Below are 26,128 nucleotides of genomic sequence, written 5' to 3' on the forward strand. Positions count from 1 at the left end.
GACATGCATGATACATTGGCCTACAAATCCCAGTTGTTGTTTTTTTTTTGCAAGGCAGTAACTATCCCTGAGGCTGTTTCATTGGCCATCCCACTTCATTATTTTAAGCAGACTTCAAAGTGAGCCTTAATGCAGCAGCCTGTGGCATGGTGGTCTGTCTGGTGTTTCCTCTCCTGCACAATCACTGCATGGAAAGACAAATGGACCTGTATATGTCCTGCCATGTATCTTACACATGGCGTGTGTGTGTGTGTGTGTGTGTGTGTGTGTGTGTGTGTGTGTGTGTGTGTGTGTGTGTGTGTGTGTGTGTGTGTGTGTCCAAATAACCTAATAGAAGCCAGGGGAACACAATGGTCTTCGTGATAGAGTAGGATTCAACAAAGTCAAAGACCCTGTCAAAGCCCTCCTTCTTCTCCTCCATCCCCTCTGCCTTCATTTTCTCCACTTCTCTTTACCTCTATCCAGCCAGCCAACCAGCCAGCCTGCTAATGTAGTTAGCTTCCTCCTAATGATGGTGAAATCTCATTAATATGCTTCACAGCTGGGCCCAGTAACCAGTGGGGAAAAAGGTAATCAAATCTCAGAGGACTAACCCAGAGCTGAACCTCAAGAACTGCTCAGCAGCTCTGGGCCGAGACAGCACAGTCTGGAGGCTTGATAATAGCCGCTGGGCTTGTGTGTTTGTGTGTCTCTTGGTCTGTGGTCTCAATGCCTTTTGAAGTGCTGATGTTAGCCAGGCTATCTTGTGTCAATATTACAGCTCTGGCTAGTTCATCATCAGAATAGATTTCATTTCAGTCTTGCATAGTTGTCCATTTAAGTCCAGGCATGCTGTAATTGCTTACGGAGGATGTGGCTGCGAGGGCGCGGCTTCTCTCTAAGTGCACTTGTGGCTCATGATGTATGCAAAGTGAATCTGAAGAGCAACATTACAGACCACTCACACTTGAACTTAATTAAATCACCGGTGCTTTGGCTTTGAGTTTGAGAACACCACGCCACATTAAGCTATTCCGATTTCTGGGGGGCTGCTTACTCGTCTGTATATGTGAATATCAGAGGAGAGATATAAGTAAATTAAATCTAGGTGCTTTCACGTGTTGGTCATTAAAAATTGTTTTTATGAGAAGTATGTTGTTAATTCATGGCCAACTCACACATTGTTTAGACTAATTAATAACAATGAAATTCAGAATTAGAAACATAATAATATTCAATACATCCAATACTTTAAATGTGCCAGTATGAGCAGAAAGGCTAGTTTTCAGCCAGAGCCAGTGGTCAGATTTCAAATGGACTTCTGCTGTTTCAACGCAGTGTCAGGATGGTTTCCGCTGGTTACACCTGACGGCCTGTGCTGTTTCTGGGTCTGGTCTGACAGCATGCCAGGCTGTAGTCTTCAATCCAACCTTGTGTCTGGCTAACAACAATTTCGGTGACCATAGGGTCCGTGCGGTGTCTGTTTCACCTCCTCACCAATAGCTTCCTTATCAAAGTAAAATAGATTCCTTATCAGTACCTCCTTACTGTTTTTCATTTAAACATTATTTTCAGGGTTGCAGGTTCCTGTGTATGTATCCTGAAGCCAAGCAGTGTGTTATTTTCTATTCATGTTCCTCTCTCTTGGCTAAATGAATGATATTCTAGCTGTAGCACAAGTATTAGTTACTGTGTTGACTTTGCAGGCTCTGGAGGGGCTCCGGCTTTGCCAGACTTGCACATTTCCAGCGTTAATATGTTGCAAGGATATGGAAGGAAGCTCTCCAGGCGAGCGTGAGTCAGTTCTTCCAGTGTTTGTGCGTATGATTTGGTGGATCGCACAATAGGCAGGCTTGTATGATAGTTGGTGTTGATCAGAGCTTGGATGCAGCCTGGTGTTGAATAATGCCAGGGTGAGGGCTGCTGAAGGGCTAAGTAGCTCTGTCCTCTCTGCTGTGCCTTTTCTGCCTCTCTGTCCACAGGCCTGCCATTGTTTTGCTCCATGCCTCAGCTTGACAAGGCTCCAGAAGCCAGCCATTGTATTTGATTACAGTCGCCAGCCCCCTCACAGACTCTGGTCCTCGTGTCCCAGATTTCCATGGGTGCTCTCATTAAGACTACGCATTCTGTGTGTGTGTGTGTGTGTGTCTGTGTGTGTGTGTGTGTGTGTGTATGTAACTGACCGATGAGGCTTTTTAAATGGCTCCAGGAAAGCCCTAAGCCTGCCTGTGTAAATGTAGGCATGGATGCAATTTTCATGTTTATGTGTGGGTGGGTGGCACATCTGTTTGTCTACTGAAGGAAGCTTTAACGTGGATGAATCACTCTGTGGTCACACTAATAATGCTGGGCTGTAATCAGTCCACATCAAGAGAGGCAGAAGAGCACAGAAAACTGAATGTTTTTTTTGCTAATGAGAAAATATGCCATGTTATGTAAGGGCTGCTCTACTTAAGCACAGTGACTGCATGGCCCAGTGGCATGGGCAAAGCTGGCCCGCAGTGACACCAATAAAAGGACAATGAGAAGCAAGGGATGGAATCTCTCTCCTTTTCCTTCTCACACTCAGCCTCCCAGCTCACTTTGTGACTGAATCCTTTACCTCCTTTGCACAAAATGACCTCCCATTTTTCCTCCTCTACCACAGCAAAACAACAGTGTATTATTACCTGCTATATGCATAACTCTCCTTGCTGGAAAATAGTGTAATTCTTGTTTATGAGCATATGTCCACACATTTTCTCAAATGTATCACTCCTTTGCTGTAATCCTTTCTGAAATGAATAGTTCACACTTTGGCTCAACACATCAAAAATACTCCCATTTGTAGTTTTTCAAGGCTTTAAGTTCGATCCTGACAGCTGTTTGTGTCACAGACAAACTCGAGGGAGGAACACGAATATAGTAATAAATACAGCCTTGCTTTTACTCTTTCTTTTACGTTTTTTTTATCACTTCATCTGTTAGTGTTTTGTATTTCTGTCTTTAATTGCTCAAACACATCATACTTCTTTGTCTCGTCCACATCTTTGCCTTTTCGTGCCCCCCCTGCTTTCCTCCCTTCATCTTTGCCCTCCATCGTCTGAAAACTCTCTCTTCTTCTCCCCTGATATTGCAAATACCTTTTCTATGTCTTCACAAAATAATCTCTGTTTAATAAGCAAATAATAAGTGTCTCACTCAGGGCTGAGGTCCAATGTTTTACCCCTTAACCCATATTAACCGATTTACACCACGCTGGTGTCTAATATATAATATAATATCTGGGCCCTAATATAAGAAATGTCTTGATATCCTGGGCCTGATTGGGTGTCACTGTGTTGCATTGTGAGCCGTATTGCTGTTAGCTTAACTGTCACCCTTTGCTTGAAACCCACTTGGATATGCTGTGTGTTTTCCCGACTGCAGAGATAACACACAGCCTTCGGAGAGGCTGGATTTTGGTGTACCGTGCTTCTGTCGGTTATTTTATCCAGGAAGCCTTGAACATATCTGGGCATCAGGTCTGTTTATTTTGGTTGTTCTGAATGTAATCTTCCCTTGCACCATCTGCTGCATGCACGTGGAGATTGGCAAGCAGAGACCAGTACATAGTCACTATAAAAGGATAGGAAAGCGTGCGTGGTCAGTGTTCGAACTATACCGTGGCCTTCGGGGGAGCCCATTTTTTTTCCACGCGGGGGTCGTGCGCTTGCAACTTACAATGACTTACAAAGATACATAACAGCTACAAGTGTATGCACTACAGGATTTACCCTATCATACTTTATCGACAGGAATAGATAGGGCAAACAGCCAGCCACAAATATATAAACAAAGCATCAGGCTGTTTTTGAGATTTCACATGAACAACGGTGAAAGTTACTCAGGCTACCGAAGAATACCAGAATTCCTCCGTTCAATTAGACCTTAGCAACGCACCCCAAGCTTCCATCCTTAACAAACAGCCACGTATATCGGCTCTTCCAGGCTCTCCACTGCCGGCTGTTCCAATTTAACAGGAGAGAGGAGCGAGAGGGGTTAGGATCATCTTCAGCCAGAGACGACATTATTTCTTCAGCTTCTTCTTGCGTTGTCACCCCGGTGGGAGGTGTGCTAACAGGGCTTGCAGCAGGTGAATTAGTCGTGCTATTAAAGTCATCGCTACACAGTTTCTTAGTAAAACCAAAATTAATTAAACTGCCTTGTTTTCTTTTTGCCATGGCTATATGATGCTTACTGCCGAATGGATTTCAAGGACTTGCGCTTCCGATTAATGGCCTCCAATGTTTATATTTTTTCCGAATCTTTGAGTTAACATGTACTAAACAGGAGTTGGATTTGCGCGCACCGGCGCCCATGCGCCTTGATGCTCATAACAAGAATAGCATGTATAGTTTTCTTTATTGAAGTGAATTGGGTTTAAATCACCATCACGCATGAATTATATTTTTGCAGTTTTACACATTATAATCCACGATGATCACATTACACAAAACTGAAATTGCATGTCAAAATGACACATTGTCAGTATTTTTAGAGACCCCCAAAAATTCACAAATCACGTTTTCAGGGGAGCCCATGTCTTATTATGGGGAGCTGAGCTCCCCCTAGCTCCCCCGTAGTTCGCACCCTGTGCGTGGTTGTGTGTGTGTGAGAGAAAGAGAGGTAGAAAAAACTTTCTCCTTGCTATTTATTGCCCAGTGTGCAGTTCGATTAGAGTTGCGTGTGTTGTTTTAGGATCCAATGCGAGCGTAGTGTTTTTTCTGCGGGGCCGTCACGTGGCGTGGGTTCCCAGCTGTACTACGGGCCTGCTGAACCAGCCCAATCTGTTAAATATAGAGGGCTTATTTACACACTGAGCTGCAGGCGGCTCCTGAGCTGCTTGTCAACCTCCCCAATCCCTCTTCTGTTGAGCTGATGATGCTGGGTGGAGCAACGGGGCTGAAAAACTGCACAAATGCTTAAAGTATGATACCTATATGGATATGGACAGAATTTCGTACTGTAGTCAAAGTTCTTGAAGTGCATCTTATTTTCTTAAATGACAAACAGTATAGTATTTGGATATTAAAACTCAGGCATCAGTATAAAAATCTGGTTACAAGTAAAACACACATGCTGGCTCAAAAAGGCACCATTTAAAAACAGGATTATACACTTGGCCATAGGCCACAGGGTGCAGGTCTCCGCTGTGAATGTGTGTTTTTATGTTTGATTAAAGAGCCGTGTTTTGCAACACACAGGATATTGAGGTCAAAGTCCAATACATATTACATGAAGGCAACAGCAGGTTACTTCCCTTCAATCCTGGACTGCTTTTGTTTACTATGTACGAGCACATAAAATATGGGAGCCTGCAAAGCGCTCACATGTTGTTTGGTCTGTCATATTAGTGCTTATTGGATGAATACAGTGCATATTCAGCCTCTTCCTGTTCCCTGGTCTTATATTGAATAAGAGGGAATTAGTTGTGTGTTTGGTTGGGAGCATGTAAACCTGTCTTGCTTGGTCAGAAGCAGTGAGAAGTAGCCTATGCTTAGCCTCGTCTGCGCTATTTGTTGCTCTTGATTGGCGCAGTGTATGTTTTATCCTTTATTTTCAAGCATTCATACTTAAAAAAAGACTGCACAATTTCTGAATAAATAAAAGCACAAGGCTGTGCATTAGAGGAGAAAACCTGCTGTCTTTGAGCCCTGCTAGCAAAGTAGCCTCTAGCTGTAACACTCAATACACACAAGCCATAATTTCAGCAGTAAATAATAATAATACTCTGCAGAGGCTGGTTTCATTGGTGTTTGATCAGTGTGTGTAAGAAAGTGTTTGTTCTGTAAAGATATTTTTATGAAGTCTTTCCTGTGGCGGATCTGATAATGTCTGATCAAGAAGTTGTCCTTGCATGTGCTGTTTTTTTTTTTCATTTCTTTCTTTCTTTTCCTTTCTAATACAATATTTCTAGAAAGTCAATAAGTTTCCCTTCTGGTGATTTGTATTAGATGTGCGTGTGTGTGCGTGTGTGTGCACATGAGATTTAGTGTTTATCCCACTGATATCGATTAATGCTGCATGTCTGTCATTGCTCTATCTGATAGTGTTCACTAACCCCCCCCTGTTGTTGCTCTTTCCTCTCCACAGCGATAGAGACCCAGAGTACCAGCTCAGAGGAGATAGTGCCCAGCCCGCCTTCACCTCCCCCGCCACCCCGCGTCTACAAGCCCTGCTTTGTGTGCCAGGACAAGTCCTCAGGGTACCACTATGGTGTCAGCGCCTGTGAGGGCTGCAAGGTGAGACTCCTTGCCTTTCTCTGAATCTGCCAAGCAAGCAAGATGTTTCGTCAATCTTGTAACCTTCGTGTGATTTGTAGAGGGGGGACAATACGCTCACATGGTCTTCACAGGCTAAGCGGAGAAGATGAAAAAGATAAAGCACGTCATTTTGAGTATTTCACATCCTTTGGGGTTTTTTCATTGTTTAATGCTGGAATGTTAAAATGAGTCAAAATGGACTACTTTTTCATGGGGAATCAATATTGGTTGCTTTGTTGAGTTGCTTAATCATCAATATAACCTGGACAATATGCAGATGCCTCTTTCAACACTTAAAACCTATATCTGTGCACATTGTACACTGTGCACAAGATAATGTATATGATGGACCTGCATCTAATCATGAGCAGTATGTGAAACTTTGTCACGCAGCTTAACTCTAACGTCTGCTGACGTGTCCACATCGGCCGTCTGTTATCAATACCGCCATGTTATACAGGTGCTGAAGAGGCCTTATAACCCCCATCTGCTCTGTTATCAGTTGATAGTTGTTGCTGCATGCATACATGCTCTCCTCCTAGTGTGAGCACACAGACCCCTTTATCTCGCTGCTCCCAAGGCGCAGAGCCAGAGTTTTGTAAGCTCAGAGAAGGATAGAGATGAGGTGGAGGTGTCATCCCCCCCCCCTCTCTCTCCCCCGTTTCCTTTCTCTCATCAGCTGTTCTAAATAAAGGGCAAATCCCTAAAAAATATCTTTTAGAGATGAGGTGGAGGGATCTGTGGAATCTAATATAATCTCACTTCCAGGTGCAAACCTTCAATATCCACAATGTCAACATTTCACAAACTCGTTTTCTTTTGCTTGGCGGTCATGCGTTGAAAGATAGGGGGGTTCTGGTGGAGGAATATTTAGGATATTACTCGCCCTGCAGTGTCGGTCAGAAAACCCTAGACAGGAAACAGGATGGAGCTTAATTTAGTGAGCGATTTGTCCTCAATACAGAACAGCAATACAACAGACGTAATTATGACATGCATCAAAGTTATGTGTGTGGTCTGAAAAATAAAATAAAAAAGTAGAAATGGAAAATATACACATATCAGTTTAGCCATAACTAACAATAATTTAACTGGGCTTTTCTCATAATGTAAACACTAACAGCAATAACAATCAAGCATACTATCAACAGGCATGCTCACACTCATATCAGTATCAATACTACCGACATCAAAGACCCGCTGACCCTGTAGCTTGGCCACGTTAAATAAGGCTGTGCCAGTAACACTGCGTTCTTTCGAGAGTGCAATAACTGGTAATTGGTTAACAATATGATATCCAGAAACAGAAACATGATTACAGAATGTATAATCAAGTACCTTGATGCAGCTTAGCAGTCCCATCAACACAGTATTTTATACTATATATTTATGACAGTATTCATCATAAATAGAATTAGCGTCACAGCTAGCCTAAATTACACATGCTAATCGTGTCTGGAAACTCCCTTAGAGTTTATCAATTGACTTAACTCAGAGAACTGTCCATAGTTAGAAACAAGTCCATCCTCAGTCTCAGTATTATGACAAGAGCATACAACTTACTGATGAGACATTTACGCACACAGGAAAGATGACAAAACATGGCAGATAATCAAAGGAAAAGTCCCTGATGTGCATGCACGCACCACCAACTGAGAAGTCTGCATCACCAATCTCAAACTTTATCACATGCTTTCTTGAATTTACCAAATAGGATTTTCCAACGTGGGCGAGTCCTAACCCAAACATGAGTATGTAAATCCTCTTGGCAAGATTTATTTTCTTGTAACAACAGCCCTGTGTATAGCAAGTGGAGGTAGGGAGTGGTGGTGCTGTTGGTGACAGGTGCCTGCTAGAGACCCTTTGACTTATTGACCGTGGAGCCAATACTGTGGTCTGTATGTGTTGCCATATGTGCAGGGATAGAAGTGCTGCGAGAGGAAGGGGGGTAGAGCAGAGCGAAAGAAAAACATGCTGAAGAAGGCAGGAGGCAGCAGCAGTTAAAAAAAAACAGAAAGAAAGGGCAGGAATTCAAAAGGAATGTAGAAATGCAGACAAAACGACACAAATATGGGAGAAACTGCAGGGAGTGAGATAGTGGGATTGCGAGAGCAGACTGGGCTCTGGGAGCAATGAACAGCTAAAAAGAGAGAAGTGGGGATGGTTGAAGGGGCAGCAGATTAGGCGGACGGGGAACAGGGGCCACAGCTGAACCCATTGACACCAAAAGAAAGACGGACCAGAGCACAGGGCGGGGGGTGAAGTGGAAAATGAGTAAAGAATGCACACAGGGACGAGGGCACAGGGAAGCAAGGATTCATACATACACACACGTATCCCTTAAAACCAAACCCTCCGAGTGCTCCATGAAAGTCAACCTGCTCCCCAAACGCCACTTATAAAAAGTTAACAAAGTAAGAAGAAGCTGACCCCTCTGCTGTTTTCTATGGGAAACCACACTGGCTGCTGGCTGTGTTTGAAATATATGCAAATTTGATTTCCACAAATTTAAAGTCACACCATTTTTGATAATCGTCTTTTTTAGTTTTGACAGGTTTTGTATGTAGAAATGCTTAGACCGAAGTCAAGTTATTTACTTACATTAATCATATCAAATCTATTCTTGACTGTCTAGGCTAGACAAATCCTGTGTGTGTGTCTGTGTGTGTGTGCACGCATGCACGTGTGTGTACTGAGAGGCTATGCTTGAGTGTGTGAGAGACAGGGAAGATGGTGCATAGTTACATAATTGCCCTTGTCCAAATAATGTGTAGTATGTGTGATGCACTAAATGTTTTCTAACATGATTGTGTTTTATTCGATTTTGTGTTTTTGAAAAAGTTTAGCATGGGCAGGAAATGTGACCGTGGGAAAACTTTGATTGTGCTTTTTTTCTTTCTTTTTTTTTTCAGGTGCTTACATGTATTAAAAAGCATCGACTTTGATCTCAAAGGTCATTTCATGTCCCAAAGTGCTTTTAATTGTGTCACCTTAACAGTGCTCGCCATTGTCTAATAGCATTAAATTAAATAATTAAATAGGGTAATAAGTGAAATACTAAGGCAAAATCACAGCCCCCGGTGTGTGTGTGTGTGTGTGTGTGTGACCAATATAGAAGTATGAAATCTGCTCTGTGGTTAGTGTCGGTGTTAAACCTCATGTCACCTCAAGCAGAGGCCGTGGTTGTGTCGTTATTGCAAACGGGTCTCTTCACATCTTTACGTGTAGTTTGTCAGTAAGGTCGATCATAGACAAAGGAGGCATTTAAAAGGAATTAAACACACAACAGTCTAACACACTTGCTAATGGGAGGTCAAAACTCTGTAACAGTGTGATAAACACAGAAGGAGGGCAAACAATAGACGAGCTGTGAACGTGAGTAATTAGTTTCTCCTTAGTGATCACAGGGTTGTTCTCTCTGACAGCTCAGAAACAGTATCAGAATTGACACTGTAATTAGCTTTTTAAGGCCATTGTGCACTGAGAATATAGCTGTTGTTTTAATTCATCAGCCAACAATTATTGTGCTGTGCATATCATTTTTTAGAACGATGACAACTTAATTCAGAAGTTTTAACAATCAGTTGCTGATCTCTGCTCCCTGGAACGTTAAACACTGCTTTGATTTAGGATTCATTTCACCATGTCACTGCCACCAAAGAACGCAACAATGTGTTATATTATAATCATAAGGAATGTTGGCTAAAACTATGAAAATATCCATCAAGTTCAGCAGCTAGCGTCAGCCGCTAGTCCCCTGTCAATGAACTGTCTGCCCACTCAACAGCCGCAGTGCTTATTTGAAAAATTCAGAATGCCTTCTCCGTATCTCTGACTTCAGAGGAGATGACTTGGCATTGCATACTCAATAATTCAACACTACAGGCATGTGAATGTATATGGTTGTCTCATCTGAGACTGGGGTAAATCGAGGGTTACCAGCGCTAGCTTTGCTGCAGCATGCCAAACTACAAAGGCATTTCCTGGGGGCTGCAGCGAACAGAGGAAACAGGAGGGGGATGTTGAGCTCTGCTACTTGGAGACAGCTCATTCGTTTGTTGTTTAAGTTCTACCGCCTGCATATACTCACCGGCATTGCACTTCTTTTCCCCTCTAGATATTAACACTTAAACATTAAATATGCATGTCCACCCCCTCATGTTTATGTTTTTGTCTTGAAGGCACGGCAGCGCGCAGCGGGCGCTCCCTCCTCCTGGTTTCCGCTGCAATGGGGGAGAAGTGTAACGATATTTCTAGAATCCCCAACTGCCACCTTTAGCAAGAATGTTACCTATTTGCTGTGTTTTTCAGCCCTCTTACCAAGCATCCGTCTTTACTAATGTGTGGGCTGTAGCAATAGCTGTTCTATAATAAAGGCAGGGGTATGCCCACACACACACACACACATACATACACACTTGCACAGTGGGAGGCTGGGAACGCACTCTTAATCTGGGCACAGTGTGAAAGTCACGTAAGAGAGGATTCCTGTGCTTCCCTGTGAACTCGCCACCCCCCACCCCCCGCTTCCCTCTTAATAAAGCATTTCATCACGCACATGCAAAGCAGAAGGCACTGACACACTCATAAATGCATGAGGCTCATAACGCACGCCAGGTAGACAGCTGTGAATTCAAGAGCACATGACCCATGCAATCATGTATGTGCTGTTACCGTTCAGTCCTCTTTTTCATCCTTCCCTCTCCCTCTTCTTGCAGCTCTCATCTCCTCTGAAAGCTGCAGGGTGGCTGACAGGTCCGCTGAGGGCTCTTGTCGCCGGGTGGATTAAGCGGTGATACAAAAAGAGGCTTAAGGGCCGCAGGAAGCAATGACTCCTAAAAGAAGGAGAGGGGCGGGGGGCGGGTGGGGGCAGGACCAACCGACTGGCCCACGAGCCGGCAGCAGCGACCAATTGGGAGGTGCAGCGAGAGGGCGCCTGGGGGTGCGTGGGGGGAGTGGGTTAATCCCCTGTGTCACTGGGGTCAGGGTCAGGGCACCGGCAGATCAATGGCGACATGATAACACACATACATGCACAAAGACCCCAGACTTATCCTTTAGCATCAGCAGCTAGAATTAACTTCAAAATACTAGCCTCTCTACTTTGTTGTTTGTTCAGGCCCCCCCTGTTTTGTTGGGAGACCTCAGAGGAGTTTGTAGGAATCTTCTGGAGGTACCAAACCTTTTATTTCTAGGCTGATAATGGTGCGTGAAAAGCAGGACTGTGATTGGAATTTTATTTTTTTTAAACAATTTCTTTATTGACATTTTCATAAAGGAAGTGATAACATAAGGGTGTAGCAAAAAACCATGTCATCTTAACTTTTTCAACCCCCCAAACCCACCCCTACATTGCACAGGAAAGGAAATAAAGACAGAGTAGCAATTGCAGTTATAGCTCAACAACTAGTACCAATGAAGTCAAGAAAAGAAAAATTAATTAATTTATTAAAAAAAATTAAAATAAACCCATGGAATTCCAGTCCAGCATTGCAAGGTCAGAAGGCACCAGTGATTGGAATTTTTAACTCGTCACTAAAAATTTATTTTACGCAGCAACCGGTTGCAAAGCAGATACAGTACAGGCCAAAAGTTTGGACACACCTTCTCATTCAATGCATTTCCTTTATTTTCATGACTAGTTACATTGTAGATTCTCACTGAAGGCATCAAAACTATGAATGAACACATGTGGAGTTATGTACTTAAAGTGCCCATATTATGAAAAAAACACTTTTTCTGGGATTTGGGGTGTTCTTTTGTGTCTCTGGTGCTTCCACACACATACAAACTTTGAAAAAAATCCATCCATGCTGTTTTGAGTGAGATACAGTTTCTGAATGTGTCCTGCTTTCAGTCTCCTAGTGAGCTGTTCAAAATAGCCGGCTAATGCTAGCGTTAGCCGGCTAACGCTAACGCTAGCATGCTACGTCGTTCTCAATAGCAAAGCACTGCTACAACACACACAAGTTCACCATAATCTACAAAAGAACTACTTACATGTGCGCCCTCATTTAGAAGTCTCCCAGCTAATCCTGCCTTGTAACTGACCAAAGTTGGAGAAACAGGCTTTCTTTTACTGTCTCTAGAGTTAGCTAGCTGACATGCTCTACATCTGAGCTACTGCGCATGTGCGAGTGCAATCAAAGATAGTACAGAAGAAGAAGATGAAAAGAGGTCTCACTCTGTAGCTAAAACAGAAACCAGGTGAAAAGAGGATCTGCAGCAGTGAGAGAGAGCTGTGCAGTACAACAACAATATGGTGTTTTTTGAAAATTAAACCATGTAAACCTATTCTGGTAAAACCTTAAAATACAGTTATGAACCTGAAAATGAGCATAATATGGGCGCTTTAACAAAAAAGTGTGAAATAACTGAGCACGTGTTATATTCTAGTTTCTTCAAAGTAGCCATCCTTTGCTCTGATTACTGCTTTGCACACTCTTGGCATTCTCTTGATGAGCTTCAAGAGGTAGTCACCTGAAATGGTTTTCCAACAGTCTTGAAGGAGTTCCCAGAGATGCTTAGCACTTGTTGGCCCTTTTGCCTTCACTCTGCGGTCCAGCTCACCCCAAACCATCTCGATTGGGTTCAGGTCCGGTGACTGTGGAGGCCAGGTCATCTGGCGCAGCACTCATCACTCTCCTTCTTGGTCAAATAGCCCTTACACAGCCTGGAGGTGTGTTTGGGGTCATTGTCCTGTTGAAAAATAAATGATGGTCCAACTAAACGCAAACCGGATGGGATGGCATGTCGCTGCAGGATGCTGTGGTAGCCATGCTGGTTCAGTATGCCTTCAATTTTGAATAAATCCCCAACAGTGTCACCATCAAAGCACCCCCACACCATCACACCTCCTCCTCCATGCTTCACAGTGGGAACCAGGCATGTAGAATCCATCTGTTCACCTTTTCTTCGTCGCACAAAGACATGGCAGTTGGAACCAAAGATCTCAAATTTGGACTCATCAGACCAAAGCACAGATTTCCACTGGTCTAATGTCCATTCCTTGTGTTTCTTGGCCCAAACAAATCTCTTCTGCTTGTTGCCTCTCCTTAGCAGGGGTTTCCTAGCAGCTACTTGACCATGAAGGCCTGATTCGCGCAGTCTCCTCTTAACAGCTGTTCTAGAGATGTGTCTGTTGCTAGAACTCTGTGTGGCATTCATCTGGTCTCTAATCTGAGCTGCTGTTAACTTGCGATTTCTGAGGCTGGTGACTCGGATGAACTTATCCTCAGCAGCAGAGGTGACTCTTGGTCTTCCTTTCCTGGGGCGGTCCTCATATGAGCCAGTTTCATTTGCGCTTGATGGTTTTTGCGACTGCACTTGGGGACACATTCAAAGTTTTCACAATTTTCCAGACTGACTGACCTTCATTTGTTAAAGTAATGATGGCCACTCGTTTCTCTTTACTTAGCTGATTGGTTCTTGCCATAATATGAATTCTAACAGTTGTCCAATAGGGCTCTCGGCTGTGTATCAACCTGACACAACACAACTGATGGTCCCAACCCCATTAATAAGGGAAAGAATTCCACAAATTAACCCTGACAAGGCACACCTGTGAAGTGAAAACCATTTCAGGTGACTACCTCATGAAGCTCATTGAGAGAACACCAAGGGTTTGCAGCGCTATCAAAAAAGTAAAGGGTGGCTACTTAGAGGAATCTAAAATATAAGACATGTTTTCAGTTATTTCACACTTTTTTGTTAAGTACATAATTCCATATGTGTTCATTCATAGTTTTGATGCCTTCAGTGAGAATCTACAATGTAAATAGTCATGAAAATAAAAAGGAAACGCATTGAATGAGAAGGTGTGTCCAAACTTTCTTTTTTTGGCCTGTACTGTATGAGGCCTTGATGAAATTCGGACTAAGGTTAGATGATGTGACCCTTGCTCAAACAGATACATGACAAACTGCACTGCAATTCCTCCTCGTGGTTCATTAAAAGCCTGAATCACTTCCACTCTGTGGTGGTGGATGGGAGATGTGAGAAGAGGCTGGTGATCCGGGAGGGACAAATTGTGGGCTTACTGTATGTCCACCGGCCATCTGTCGGCTAGCAAAGCTAATCCCTTGGCATGGGACTGGCCCCCTTCGGCAGCCTCCCTCCCTCTCTCCCTAGCTCGTCCCGCCCACCGTCCTTCCCACCAAAACATAACCCGTGTACATCAATACTGACACTGACCTGTATTACACTTGTCCCGAGCCCTGCTTGCAGAGTACTCAGAGGCTAATTTGCATTAACCTATTTTTTTTTTTTTATCTTTTTGACACACAAGGGATGTTTGAGCACTAGGGCCACAGAGGTTAACATTGATTTTCTGGGGTTGCGTGGCATTAAGGAGAATCGGAGTTGCGATGCATGGCTTTTTTGAAATCTTATCTATCAGGGAGAGATACTTTGCTCTCTTTCTATGTCTTGCTTTTGTGCAATAAAAACATAGTTAGCCTCCCCAAAAATCTCTCATTCCAGCTCAGTGACCAAAGATGAGCTCATTATAATTTGTCCTCTACCCCATGGACTACATTTTAAAATGCTTTTTCTTTGATCTAGTTCAGTTACAAAGGGAAATGCAGGAAAAGAGGGATTTCTTGTTATCTCTCTGTATGTTTCTCTCTAATAATACGCGCTTGGCCTGGATCTAGAATTGCTTATTTCTGGCTGTGTAAACTGGGCCATGGTTATATGGCACCCAGTAACCCTGTGCCTTTTGCCCCAAAAGCCTTTGGACCTGAAACATCTCCAAAATAAAATACATTGTGTTGTGGTGGCCCTCACTGAGCAGGTGGGCGTCCTCATGAGATGTCGACAGTTCACTATTAGTCTCTGGCCAGATTATGTCACGGAATAAGCCTTTTAAGGACCTGTTGTAACTATTTGGTTTATTGCCTTTTTAACTGCAGCTACATATGGCCATTCTGCATGGCCTCTTTTTGATTTCATTCTTTTAACCTTGCAAGTACTTTAGTTGTTTGGAACTGGATGAAAATCATAATCATAAATCATAAAACCTGATCAACATATGAGGCCAGAGTTAGCAAAAGGCAACCAGAGCAGTAATGTTGATATATAACCATACGCAGGGCCGACACGCAACAACAAACAGCACAACTCTATTTGCCAAGTAATTTAGCAATTTGCATCCCTCACACTTCTTTTGCCAGCCGCCCCCCCGCTGTCCTCATCGCTCTGTCTTTCTGTCCCACAGGGCTTCTTTCGGAGAAGCATCCAGAAGAACATGGTGTATACTTGTCACCGGGAGAAGAACTGCATCATCAACAAAGTAACCCGCAACCGCTGCCAGTACTGTCGGCTGCAGAAGTGCCTGGAAGTCGGGATGTCCAAGGAATGTGAGTATAAAAACGGTGTTGTCCAGAACTCCCTCCTCCCACAGGGCTCTTTAGGCCAAGCACAGATCTCATCATAGCTGTTTAATCCCAGAAGAGTTAGCATGATTGTTACCACTGCAGGAAGTCCTAAGCTAAAGCAGCATTTGATGACATTTGTTCCACTTGCAAAAGCGCTCCAAATCGATGCGCACACATATCTGCTTTGGTGGGGATTCAAGTGTGAATGTTGCACTTAATTCATCATTTATTTACGACTGCACTGGGTGGAAACGCCATCCTGTCAGTTTTCCGCATTTTTCTGAGAAAATTCTAATGACCTGTGGTGATACCAAAACAAAGTCAAAGGGAAATCAAAGCTGTTGCTAATAATTCTTCACACATTGACGCTTTTAGTTGATTTTTGTTTTGTTTATAGTTTGAAGAGAATATCCACTGTAAAAGCGAGACAAAGGGCACCCGTGATGCACACTGGCAATAACAGTGAGGGTGTCGCCAGGCTTGGCAGGCCTCTGTGATGAATATGTTCTCACCTGCCGAGAGTGAAAGAGCAGGCGTCTGCTCCCATCATTGCACCCCGGGGGCTGTGTGAACACACACTGTCGCGCGCGCACGCACACACGCACACACGCACACACACACACACACACACACACACACACACATGCCCGCGCCCAGGCAGTCAGACTTGATAAAGTAATTGGAAGAGGTGTGACCGCAGAGAACTCGGAGGACAGCAGGGTTTTTACCTCAGCCCGATCCCACGACACACTCTGTTATACACACAGACACACACTTGCTATCATTTTACACATTACCACAATGGTGTGTATGGGACACATTTGTACTTGTGAATACTGATAGATGCTTAGTAATAGAACATGTAAGCATATGCAGACAGGAAGTGTAGCACCTCTCCTCCTCTCACAGGCCCGTTTAAACTCATATGCAGACAACCTCCATTGCTCTATCCCTCTTTCCCTCCTGTCTTCCCAGCGCTGCTTACCTCATCTTTCTGGTACAACGAGTGCAGGGAGCACTCCCCATGCCACAGCACTGTGGCTTACAGTAAAAGAAGTTATCCTCTGAGCTCCTGAGCTCTTTACCTTTGAATGGGGCCATTAATCATGGTTAGAAGGATCACAGCAGCCAGCTCTTTTACACACACACACACACACACACACACACACACACACACACACACACACACACACACACACACACACACACACACACACAACACACAACAGGGGAAATAATTGGAGTTGGAGAGCCATCTAGTGGTGAATAAGTAGTACTGAACAGTCAAAACAGCTAAAATTGGTTTTCTGAATGGAATAGAGGCTTGACATTTTTTATTATCGTTATCGTTATTTTTTATTATTTTTATTAGCCACGTTTGCTCAGCTGCTTTTAGTTTAACAGTAATGCCTTTTTCTGATTACGGTCATTTTGTGCAGAGTGTGCCGAATGCTCGTCTTGTGTCCTCAACAGTGACTTTGGCGAGTGAAACTGGTCTGGGCTGGTGAGGAAGGAGAGGCTGGCCATCTGGGGCCAGCAGGGAGTCTCGCTGCCTCTCTCTCTCTTTCTCACACACACACACACACACACACACACACACTGAAATGCATGCTTGTGCACAATTCCACGCACATACTCAATTTATGCACATGCAAAGTAACAAACAAACTGATGTGAAAAAAAAAATGCTTTAACAGAAATGCACTCCGACAGCTCCACTTAAACACAATACACTCTCTGTCACACACACACCCACACAGAAGGTGGACCCCCTGCAGGCGCCGGGGGACGTCTGGGTGACCTTGTGTCTGTCGGCAGACAGCTCCAGACGACCGTGCCAGGCCTGCTGCCAGGTGGCAATGCCAGGCAAGACGGCATCAGAAGGAGGGAGGAGGGGGTTGTTAGGAGCAAGTGGACGGTTACAAGGGAAACGCCTGTAAGCCTGGTGCCACATTATCATCAACCTGTCAGTGTGTGGTTAAAGAAGACCAAGACTTGTGGTCAAAATGAAGGTTAACATACAATAAATCACAAAAGAAAATAAAGTTCATAATCATATTTAGATGGCTAAAACATGAAAAATGTTATCATACAAACATTGCCCTTAGCCTAGTACAGTGGTTCACAAGATGGGGTCTTATTTTTTCCCTCTTTTTTTTTTTTTTTTTAAATACAACATACTCTTCAGGCCTCTACGAATATATATTTTTATATTTTAATACTATCTGAGATGGTAAAACTTTGCTTGAAATGCTAACAGCTAATATTCAATGCTTTGTTTAAAGGGTTACAAGCCTAAAAGGTTGGGAATGACTGGATTCTGGAGAAGTTACTTTAGCTAAGATTTGCTTAAAATATGACATTTTATATATATATATATATATATATATATATATATATATATATATATATATATATATATATATATATATATAGCTGACGTAACTTAATTCCCACTGCTTTTTAATAACTGATCATATTGTTCAGTTGCACAGTCCAAATGGAATTTATGTTGGTGCGTTCAGACCAGCCCCCATACCTCTGTACTTCCCTGCCTTTATCATCCCCCCCCCCACACACACACACACACACCATAAAGCTATCGCCCACGTTCCTTGAGGAAGGTGTTATTCAGCGATAGAAAAAAGTAATAAAAGTAAAATAAGATGAAGCAAAGAGTGATGGAGAACAGCGCAAGGGGAGGATAACATCAGCCAGAAAGGCAGGATAGCAGAGAAAGATGAAGGCTGTGAGAGGAAAGAGTATTGAACTCAGTGTGAGTGAGAATGAAAATCTAGAGTTGAGAGAGCAGAAGGGAGGGAGGGAGGGAGGAGGGATGAGAGAGGCTGGAGGACAGGGAGAGGGAGAAAGTTTCATCACTGTCGACGGTGGCTCTGCGCTGCGAGCAGCAGGAGCAGGGGGAACATTGACATTTTTATCTTTCCATTGAATTTAATCTGTGTGATGGACGAGCTGCCAGCGCTTTAATTTTCCTCACACGAATTATCCCTGTCTGCCCACCTCTCTCTGTCTTGTATACAGACACACACACACACACACACACACACACACACACACACACACACACACACACACACACACACACACACAAACATACACCAAGGCACTACAGAAATTGTCCATTAACTGCACACTGCAACTGAAATTCATTATGAAAAAAAATTTTTTGTTTTTTTTTTTTTTTTTTTTTTTTTTTTTTTTTTTTTTTTTTTTTTTTTTTTTTTTTCCTTTTTCACCTTTCCTCCCCAAATAAAAAATCATGTTTATGCAGTAAACACGTAACTGCAAACAATCCAGGATGCAAGTTCCCCCATTAGCATTCATATTCTCATAATGCATTTTGAAAGATGCATCGCTGGAAGTTAGCACGCACACAAACATTAAATGCACACTTGTGTCCACACATGCGCACACACACACACACACGCGCATACACAATAAAAAAGCAAGACAGTATTTCTTTCATTTTTGCTCCCCCGCTACAGTCCTCCCACCCCCAAGTTATTGCATGTGGCAATTCGCCATGACAGATCGTCAGTCGTTCTTAATAGTTTTTTAATGACTTCATTAAATTGTGTTGTGCGGCTTATGATTGTGCTGCCAATTTGTCAGCGCGGATAATGTCTGGGCGCAAAGGATGCCCCACTTTTATTTGTGAATGAATTGGACTTTGACTGCGTTGCAGCCCTCCACCCCTCCTCGCATGGCAGATAGGGCACAGATTCCCAGTCAGCGCCATAAGCGGGGCTGGCCCAAATATGTTCAGCAGCTTACTACAGTTTTATACTACTGGCCTCAAAAGCTGAGGGTTGCTTAAGAGGGGTTTCCTTCACTAACCAAGTGAAGGAAATAAGACATAATTAGCTCATTAGGTAAATGGAAGTGTGATTGATTTATTTTTTTTGCTTTGTTTTTACTGACATCGTTCATACAATGATCCCATCATAGCGTACTGTATGATATGGGGATTTATGTCAGACTTTATTGCTGCATATCCACGTGTTTTGGTGACTATGCTAACCGACCACATGAGTACCAATAAAACGCTGGCAAATACAGCATTACTGCGCCCTATCTGCACAGCAGGGTCTTCTTCATTTCTTGTTGTGGCGAGCAGTGTTTAGCAATAACATAGTACAGCATCAGACTTCCAGCCCCCTCCTTCCTCCTTCCCTTCATGTTCTCCCAGGCAGGGAGGCCTGTCTGTGGGCTGATGGATGAGCGGCAGCTCCAAGCAGTGCATCCCCTCCCTGGCTGCGGGCCATGCCCCTCTGTCACAGACACTGATCTCCCATCAGCCTGAGCGCTCTCACCCTCAATGGTCAAGGTTAAGATTAAGACAAGAAAAAGCTGATCTTAGGTCAGCAACTAGGGGAAATGCAGGTACCTCGAGGGGAGGTGGAGATTCAAGAACTGATAGAGATGAGTTCAGGATAGTGGGATGATTTAATGCACACAAAATTAAATTTTGTAGAGGGGAGATAGTGTGCATTGGTGAGAATGAAATGAGAGGAGGAAAGAGAGCGTGTTTTGTATAACCGAGAGAGAGAGAGAGTCGTGAGAGTTATAGAGAAAGCTGGAAGGTTTTTATCCGGTATGGGCTCAGCAGCCGAGCCCTTTTAAAAACCATTAGAGGCAGGATATTTGTCATATTATGTTATTAGATTAGCCGGGACCCCTAATGAAAGCTGTGGCAATTTGTCAGCCTTATGGATAGATCCATCCCCCACCACTATTTATCAACTTGCACCCCGTCTCACCCATCCCACCCCCACCCTCAACACACACACACACACACACACACACACGCATACATACACAACCCAGTCATAGCTAAACTGCACCCCAGTCTGGATGGGCTGGGCGAAATGGATGGAGCCAGTAATGGGATTCCAATGCTAAACACCCTGCCTAGTGTTTTTTGTCATTTGGGGTGAGCACACTATTCTTAACCAGATCGCCCAGAGGGAAAACACATTGGGTTATTTCAAGTTTTTTTTGCCCCCTCCCTCCATTACCATAGCCCTTCTCCGATGGAGCCGTCTCACAACATTTATCTTACAGCATAGGATAAGAGAAGTAGTGCTGCGATTGCTGTTGCTGCAGACGGAGCATCCTTTCTTGCTGATGACTTTGCCTTTGATCTCAGTTTGCTTTTTGGTAGTTAGTATGTGGGACATACAGGCTCTGCGGTTGTTGGCTTGTTGCAGTACCTTTTTAAGCAGTACTTTCAAATTTAATTGGATGATGAAGGCCACATAGGTTTAGTTTTTAGTTTTTAACAATTATCTGATATAAACCTCTCCATTTAAATCGATGAAAGCTTAGAAATTAAGCTTGTCAAGAGCTAAAGTTTGTCACTTAAGCCAAATGTCCCTCTCACACATAGTAATCCTACTCTCTGGCCCTCTCCCTTCCTCCCTGTAGCAGTGAGGAACGACCGGAACAAGAAGAAAAAGGATGACAGCAAGAAGCAGGAGTGCACAGAGAGCTACGTGCTGAGTCCCGACACAGAGCGAATGATCGACAGGGTTCGCAAGGCACACCAGGAAACGTTCCCCTCTCTCTGCCAGCTGGGCAAATACACTACGGTCAGTACCATGACACTGGCAATCTGGACTCCCTGTGTTCACCTTTGTTAGTTTATTGTCAGCTGCACTTGTAATGAAATGAATCTGGAAATATCTAAACATTTTCCTCACCTCTTCCCCTCCGTCCAGAGTAACAGCTCAGAACGACGTGTATCCTTGGATGTAGACCTGTGGGACAAGTTCAGTGAACTCTCCACCAAGTGCATCATAAAGACAGTGGAGTTTGCTAAACAGCTGCCCGGCTTCACAACGCTTACCATCGCCGACCAGATCACTCTGCTCAAAGCTGCCTGTCTGGACATCCTGGTAAGAACAACGACCCAGCATTTTTAATTTCACCAAGCATTACCCAGATTTTTTTCAAAAGAAGTAGAGGAGTGGTTCAAATGTCTAACCTATTGTCCCATTCTGACTCTGCTGTCCCCAGATACTCCGGATATGTACACGCTACACTCCAGAGCAAGACACCATGACTTTCTCAGATGGACTCACGCTAAACCGAACCCAGATGCACAATGCCGGCTTCGGCCCACTTACCGACCTGGTTTTCGCCTTTGCCAACCAGCTCCTTCCTCTAGAGATGGATGATGCAGAGACAGGGCTGCTCAGCGCCATCTGTTTGCTGTGTGGAGGTATGACAAGTCTCCCCACAACTTACTCAACATTCTCTTTGCCAGTTGACAGTCGGTTACATGGTCTTACCAATGTAATAAAGCTATGGCCTGGACTGAGTGTCACCATTGTCTCTGGATGAAATAGCAGCAGGGCGGCTAAGCGGTGCTCTTTCTTTGAGCACCACCTAGTGGCTAACTGTGACTATGACCAGAGGAGATTAGTGACACATTGTTTCTGTACTTTGTGTGTTTCTCTACAGATCGTCAGGATTTGGAACAGGCAGAGAAGGTGGACGTCCTGCAGGAGCCCCTCCTGGAGGCGTTGAAGATTTACGTAAGGAGGAGGAGGCCCCACAAACCACACATGTTCCCCAAGATGCTGATGAAGATCACTGATCTGAGAAGCATCAGTGCTAAAGGTCCGTCACTTGTCACAAGTGTTTATATGTGAATAAAGCTAAAAAAAAAGATTAGTTGATTAAATGATTATTCCGTTTTTTTGCCTATATTAGTGTTGCTTATTTTTCTCAATTTTATATCATATTAAAATTGTGTTGACGAACGAACGAATGTCTAAAATGTATTTTGTGAGACCTTTTGTAGCTTACATTTGCCGTCTCTCTCTCTCTCCAACCCTTCCTGCAGGAGCTGAGCGTGTCATCACCCTGAAGATGGAGATCCCCGGCTCCATGCCCCCTCTCATCCAGGAGATGCTGGAGAACTCAGAAGGTCTGGAAAGCGGAGCCGCAGGCGGCCGGCCCAGTGGTGCCCCCCCAGGCAGCTGCAGCCCCAGTCTGTCCCCTAGCTCTGCCCAAAGCAGTCCAGCCACACAATCGCCGTAGTAGCAACGGCCCACCTTTTTATTATTCACACGATGCTCTCTGTCTCCTCCCACAACGCTCTAAAGAGGAGGGGCGAAGGTGGGGGGGGGCCTTGACCCTGAATGCTGAACACAGGAGACTGGCAGAGCCAACCTCCTTCTCTCCTACGACACAAATCCCCAGCTCCTGATCTGCTTTCCCTCACTCTGGAGCAGCGTCCTGATGTGAGGGGAGGTAAGGCCGGGGCAGGCCGGGGCAACAGGATGCCTCTGAGAGAACACACCGTAAACACTGCTGATGACTCCTCCTCCGTCTCCCTCCACTCTCCCCTCCACTGCTGCTCCTCCCCTCTCCATCTTTCTCCAAAAGACTAATGGAAACCAATCTGGATGCAGTGGCGACCAGTTTCGAATGGAACCGAGAGTGCGTGGGGCACCGTGGGACAAATGTATGATCAAGGACAATGCATAAAGACTGACTTGACAAACACCAGACACTTTTTTTGTTGTACTCTGAGGCAGACTGCAAGTTTGGGACTTGTCAAAAGACCCCCCTCCTCCCCCCCCTCCTCAAAGACTCTGGGTCTTTTCTCTTTTTCCAACTTCAAAAAAACAGATTTCGTACAAAAGATATATAAATATATATAGAAAAAGTAAGAACTATTGTAATTGACATGTCCAGAACAGAATGGCAGGTTGAAACGAGGACATGTTTTCTGAGATTAGAAATTGTTGTACTCCCTCACTGTTTGAATCTTTTCATACCCATCGAGAGTATTGAGAGAGACCTTTCAGTTTGATCACATTTGTACATTATTCTAATTAACAAAAGGCAGAATGTTGAAATTTATCTCCAGTCTACACATGCAAACACACAACAACACATGCACACACACATACACACACAAATGTGCACAGAAAACAATTCGCAATGAATATCACCTACTATTCCAGGTTGGATTTGTTTCCTTTTTTCTTTCTTTTTTTTTTTTTTTCCAAAAGAATGGAAAAAAATTATTGTATGAGCTTGGTTGTATGATATGGTCACAGGTCCTTTCAAGAAACAAATTAATGAAGATTCATTATTAAGGTGTATTTTAAGTAGCCTTTAAGTTTGTGTATATAAGCTGTATTCATTTCTTTTAAAACTATGAAGAGTTTTAGGCTTCACCTGATTTTTTTTTTTTTTAAGAATACCTTTTATGTGTTTTGTTTATAGGTTTGTGATGCAAGAAAAGACATTTTGAGCACATTTTACTGAAGGAAGTTCTTTCATGTTTTGTGTCCTACTAAATACTGGACAGACCCTTAACCAATCACTGGCTGTTCAGAATGTGGTTTTCACAGACAAGTTCAACCTCCCCCTCCCCCCCCCCCAGCATAGCTTTTTTTGGCCATGTAGCAGAAAGAGATGGTGTTTCTGAAAATGGTAAGCCAGATGCCACTTGTAGCCTGCCAGGTTCAAGTGAGCCACAGCAGCTCAGCTTCAAAGAGAGTTAAAATGTGAAGAATGGTGTACATACACACTGTAGTAAAACACAAGTGATTCTCAGTAGTCTCTGAATGGATCACTAATCTGTAGTGGATGGGAAAAGACTAGATTGTAGTGATACCTCTGCTGTGTCAGTTGTCAGGCAAGTGAAGGTCTCAAATGTGATGTCTGTCAACTATGTCCTCACAAAATCTCCCCCTGACAACCTGTGGTAGAAATGATTATGTGACTTTTTGCCGGACCCAGAGCAACCTCACACCCTGTGACTCACTTTACGCCAAAACGCCTTCACCGTTAACACACACACATTTCATCTAGACCATCGTTACTGTATGTACACACGCCAATGTCTCAGGAAGGAATCATTTTGTGTGCTTGGGCTGTTCTATGTTCTGTTCTGCACCCCCTAACCCTCCTATCACAGATGCACACATACACCCACTTCTGCTACTGAGCCCCTGAATCTTTCTTCAGTCACTCATTTTTGTTCGGCCTGGCAGACCAGGACTTGTGCAGAGAGACACTTAACCTGACCCCGCAACGTTCCGACATAGGATGCCAGTGTGGAGTCTCTCCGAGTCGTTCATGTGTTCTTTTTATTTGTACGGTCAAAGCTGCTTTCATCATTTAGGACTTCACCTGTCCGGAACAGCGCACAACTTTTCCCTCCACAGCTAATCTGGAATAGCAACAGACACACCGTCAGTTTGAGAAATATGGAATATGTTGCAATTTTGTCAAGATTATCAAGTGACTTTGGAAAAAACAAAACATAAAAAAAGATTAAAAAAATAAAACCAACATTTAATATTAAATGTGTTTGTGTTGTTCACGTGTGTCATTCTTTTCATTCTCTGCTACAGCTGGGTGTCCTCTGTAGGTTTTCATGCATCATACACATAGAAAGAAGAAGAAAATCAGAAGGCTGTCACTGTCTTTGTTGATACTCTTTGAAAGCCTTGGAGCCCCCATTTTTCGTGTGTAGCAATAGCAACGCATTGAAGAGACGGCTAACAAGGGTTAACAGGCCACTCTTAATATTTAAATTCATTGTTGCACATTTGCTTTCACCCACTGGATAAATACCAGACAGAGAATTTTCAATCCACAATAACCATAATCAAAATTACAATTAAGGTTAGGTTTAAGTGAAACTTTTGAATGAGAAATAACACTACTTCCTCTAAAAAGTTTCATTACACACTCATGCTCAAATCAATACACTTTTGCAGATATAGCCTTACTTAGTCCAGTTCAACAAGTAGTTTGTGGTGGCTAATGTTCCACTTTGGATATATTGCTGTATAAAAGACATAATGTGATTTTGTTGACTTTATGACTATGTTTTAGCAATTGCCATTATCCTGTAATTGCCATTTGAGCTAAATGTACACAGACTTTAACAAGCATAGAACAGAATGTGAAAGAAATGAAATTGGAAGCTCTACCAAAAACCAAACCAGGTTTGGACTGGATTATAGTATGAGGAATAGCTCTATGTAGTTCACAGTACATTATTATTATTATTTAATGCAATATATGAATGCAGTCTATAATTTTCGGGAATATGTTGTGCTCACTGTTGGAGTTGGTGTCAAGACGAAGATACAGGCAGACAAATCTGTGCTTAACTTAGGCCTTAAATCGATTGCTTCCAACTAGTTGGCACACCTAATCTAACAACCACTGTCTAGAAAAACATGCCATTTATAAATAAACTAAAATTAAATAATTAATCTTTAATCTACATGACAAAATGTACATTTGTTACTCTCTAAATTAAACCTCACTCTTAAGAATTAATTACATGGATAACTATAAGTCTAATTGTTTTTAAATGAAGAGACAAATATTTAGTTCTAACTTTGATTGCTTCCACCTTTGAAAACCTATTAAATAAAACATTTATTTTAACAGGTAAAGGAAAACATTCATTTGTAATTGATGAGC

General features: G+C 43.3%; 1 protein-coding gene across 3 annotated transcripts in view; it reads left to right on the plus strand.

Annotated features, from left to right (window-relative positions):
• Nucleotides 1-24,979, plus strand: part of raraa (retinoic acid receptor, alpha a) — an 81,272-nt gene extending 56,293 nt beyond the window's left edge. For 2 of the 3 annotated variants that reach the window (XM_039787370.1, XM_039787368.1), the window contains exons 2-8: nt 6,094-6,242; nt 15,481-15,622; nt 21,089-21,252; nt 21,382-21,558; nt 21,680-21,884; nt 22,127-22,285; nt 22,512-24,979. In XM_039787370.1, the coding sequence (XP_039643304.1) occupies nt 6,094-6,242; nt 15,481-15,622; nt 21,089-21,252; nt 21,382-21,558; nt 21,680-21,884; nt 22,127-22,285; nt 22,512-22,708 (1,193 nt within the window). In that variant the 3' untranslated portion in view covers nt 22,709-24,979. The remainder of the gene's footprint in view (nt 1-6,093; nt 6,243-15,480; nt 15,623-21,088; nt 21,253-21,381; nt 21,559-21,679; nt 21,885-22,126; nt 22,286-22,511) is intronic. The other variant, XM_039787369.1, reaches the window with a different exon arrangement.
• The last annotated feature ends 1,149 nt before the right edge of the window (nt 24,980-26,128 follow it).

This window comes from Perca fluviatilis, chromosome 21 (assembly GCF_010015445.1).
Source record: "Perca fluviatilis chromosome 21, GENO_Pfluv_1.0, whole genome shotgun sequence".
In the NCBI taxonomy this organism is placed as follows: Eukaryota; Metazoa; Chordata; class Actinopteri; order Perciformes; family Percidae; genus Perca; species Perca fluviatilis.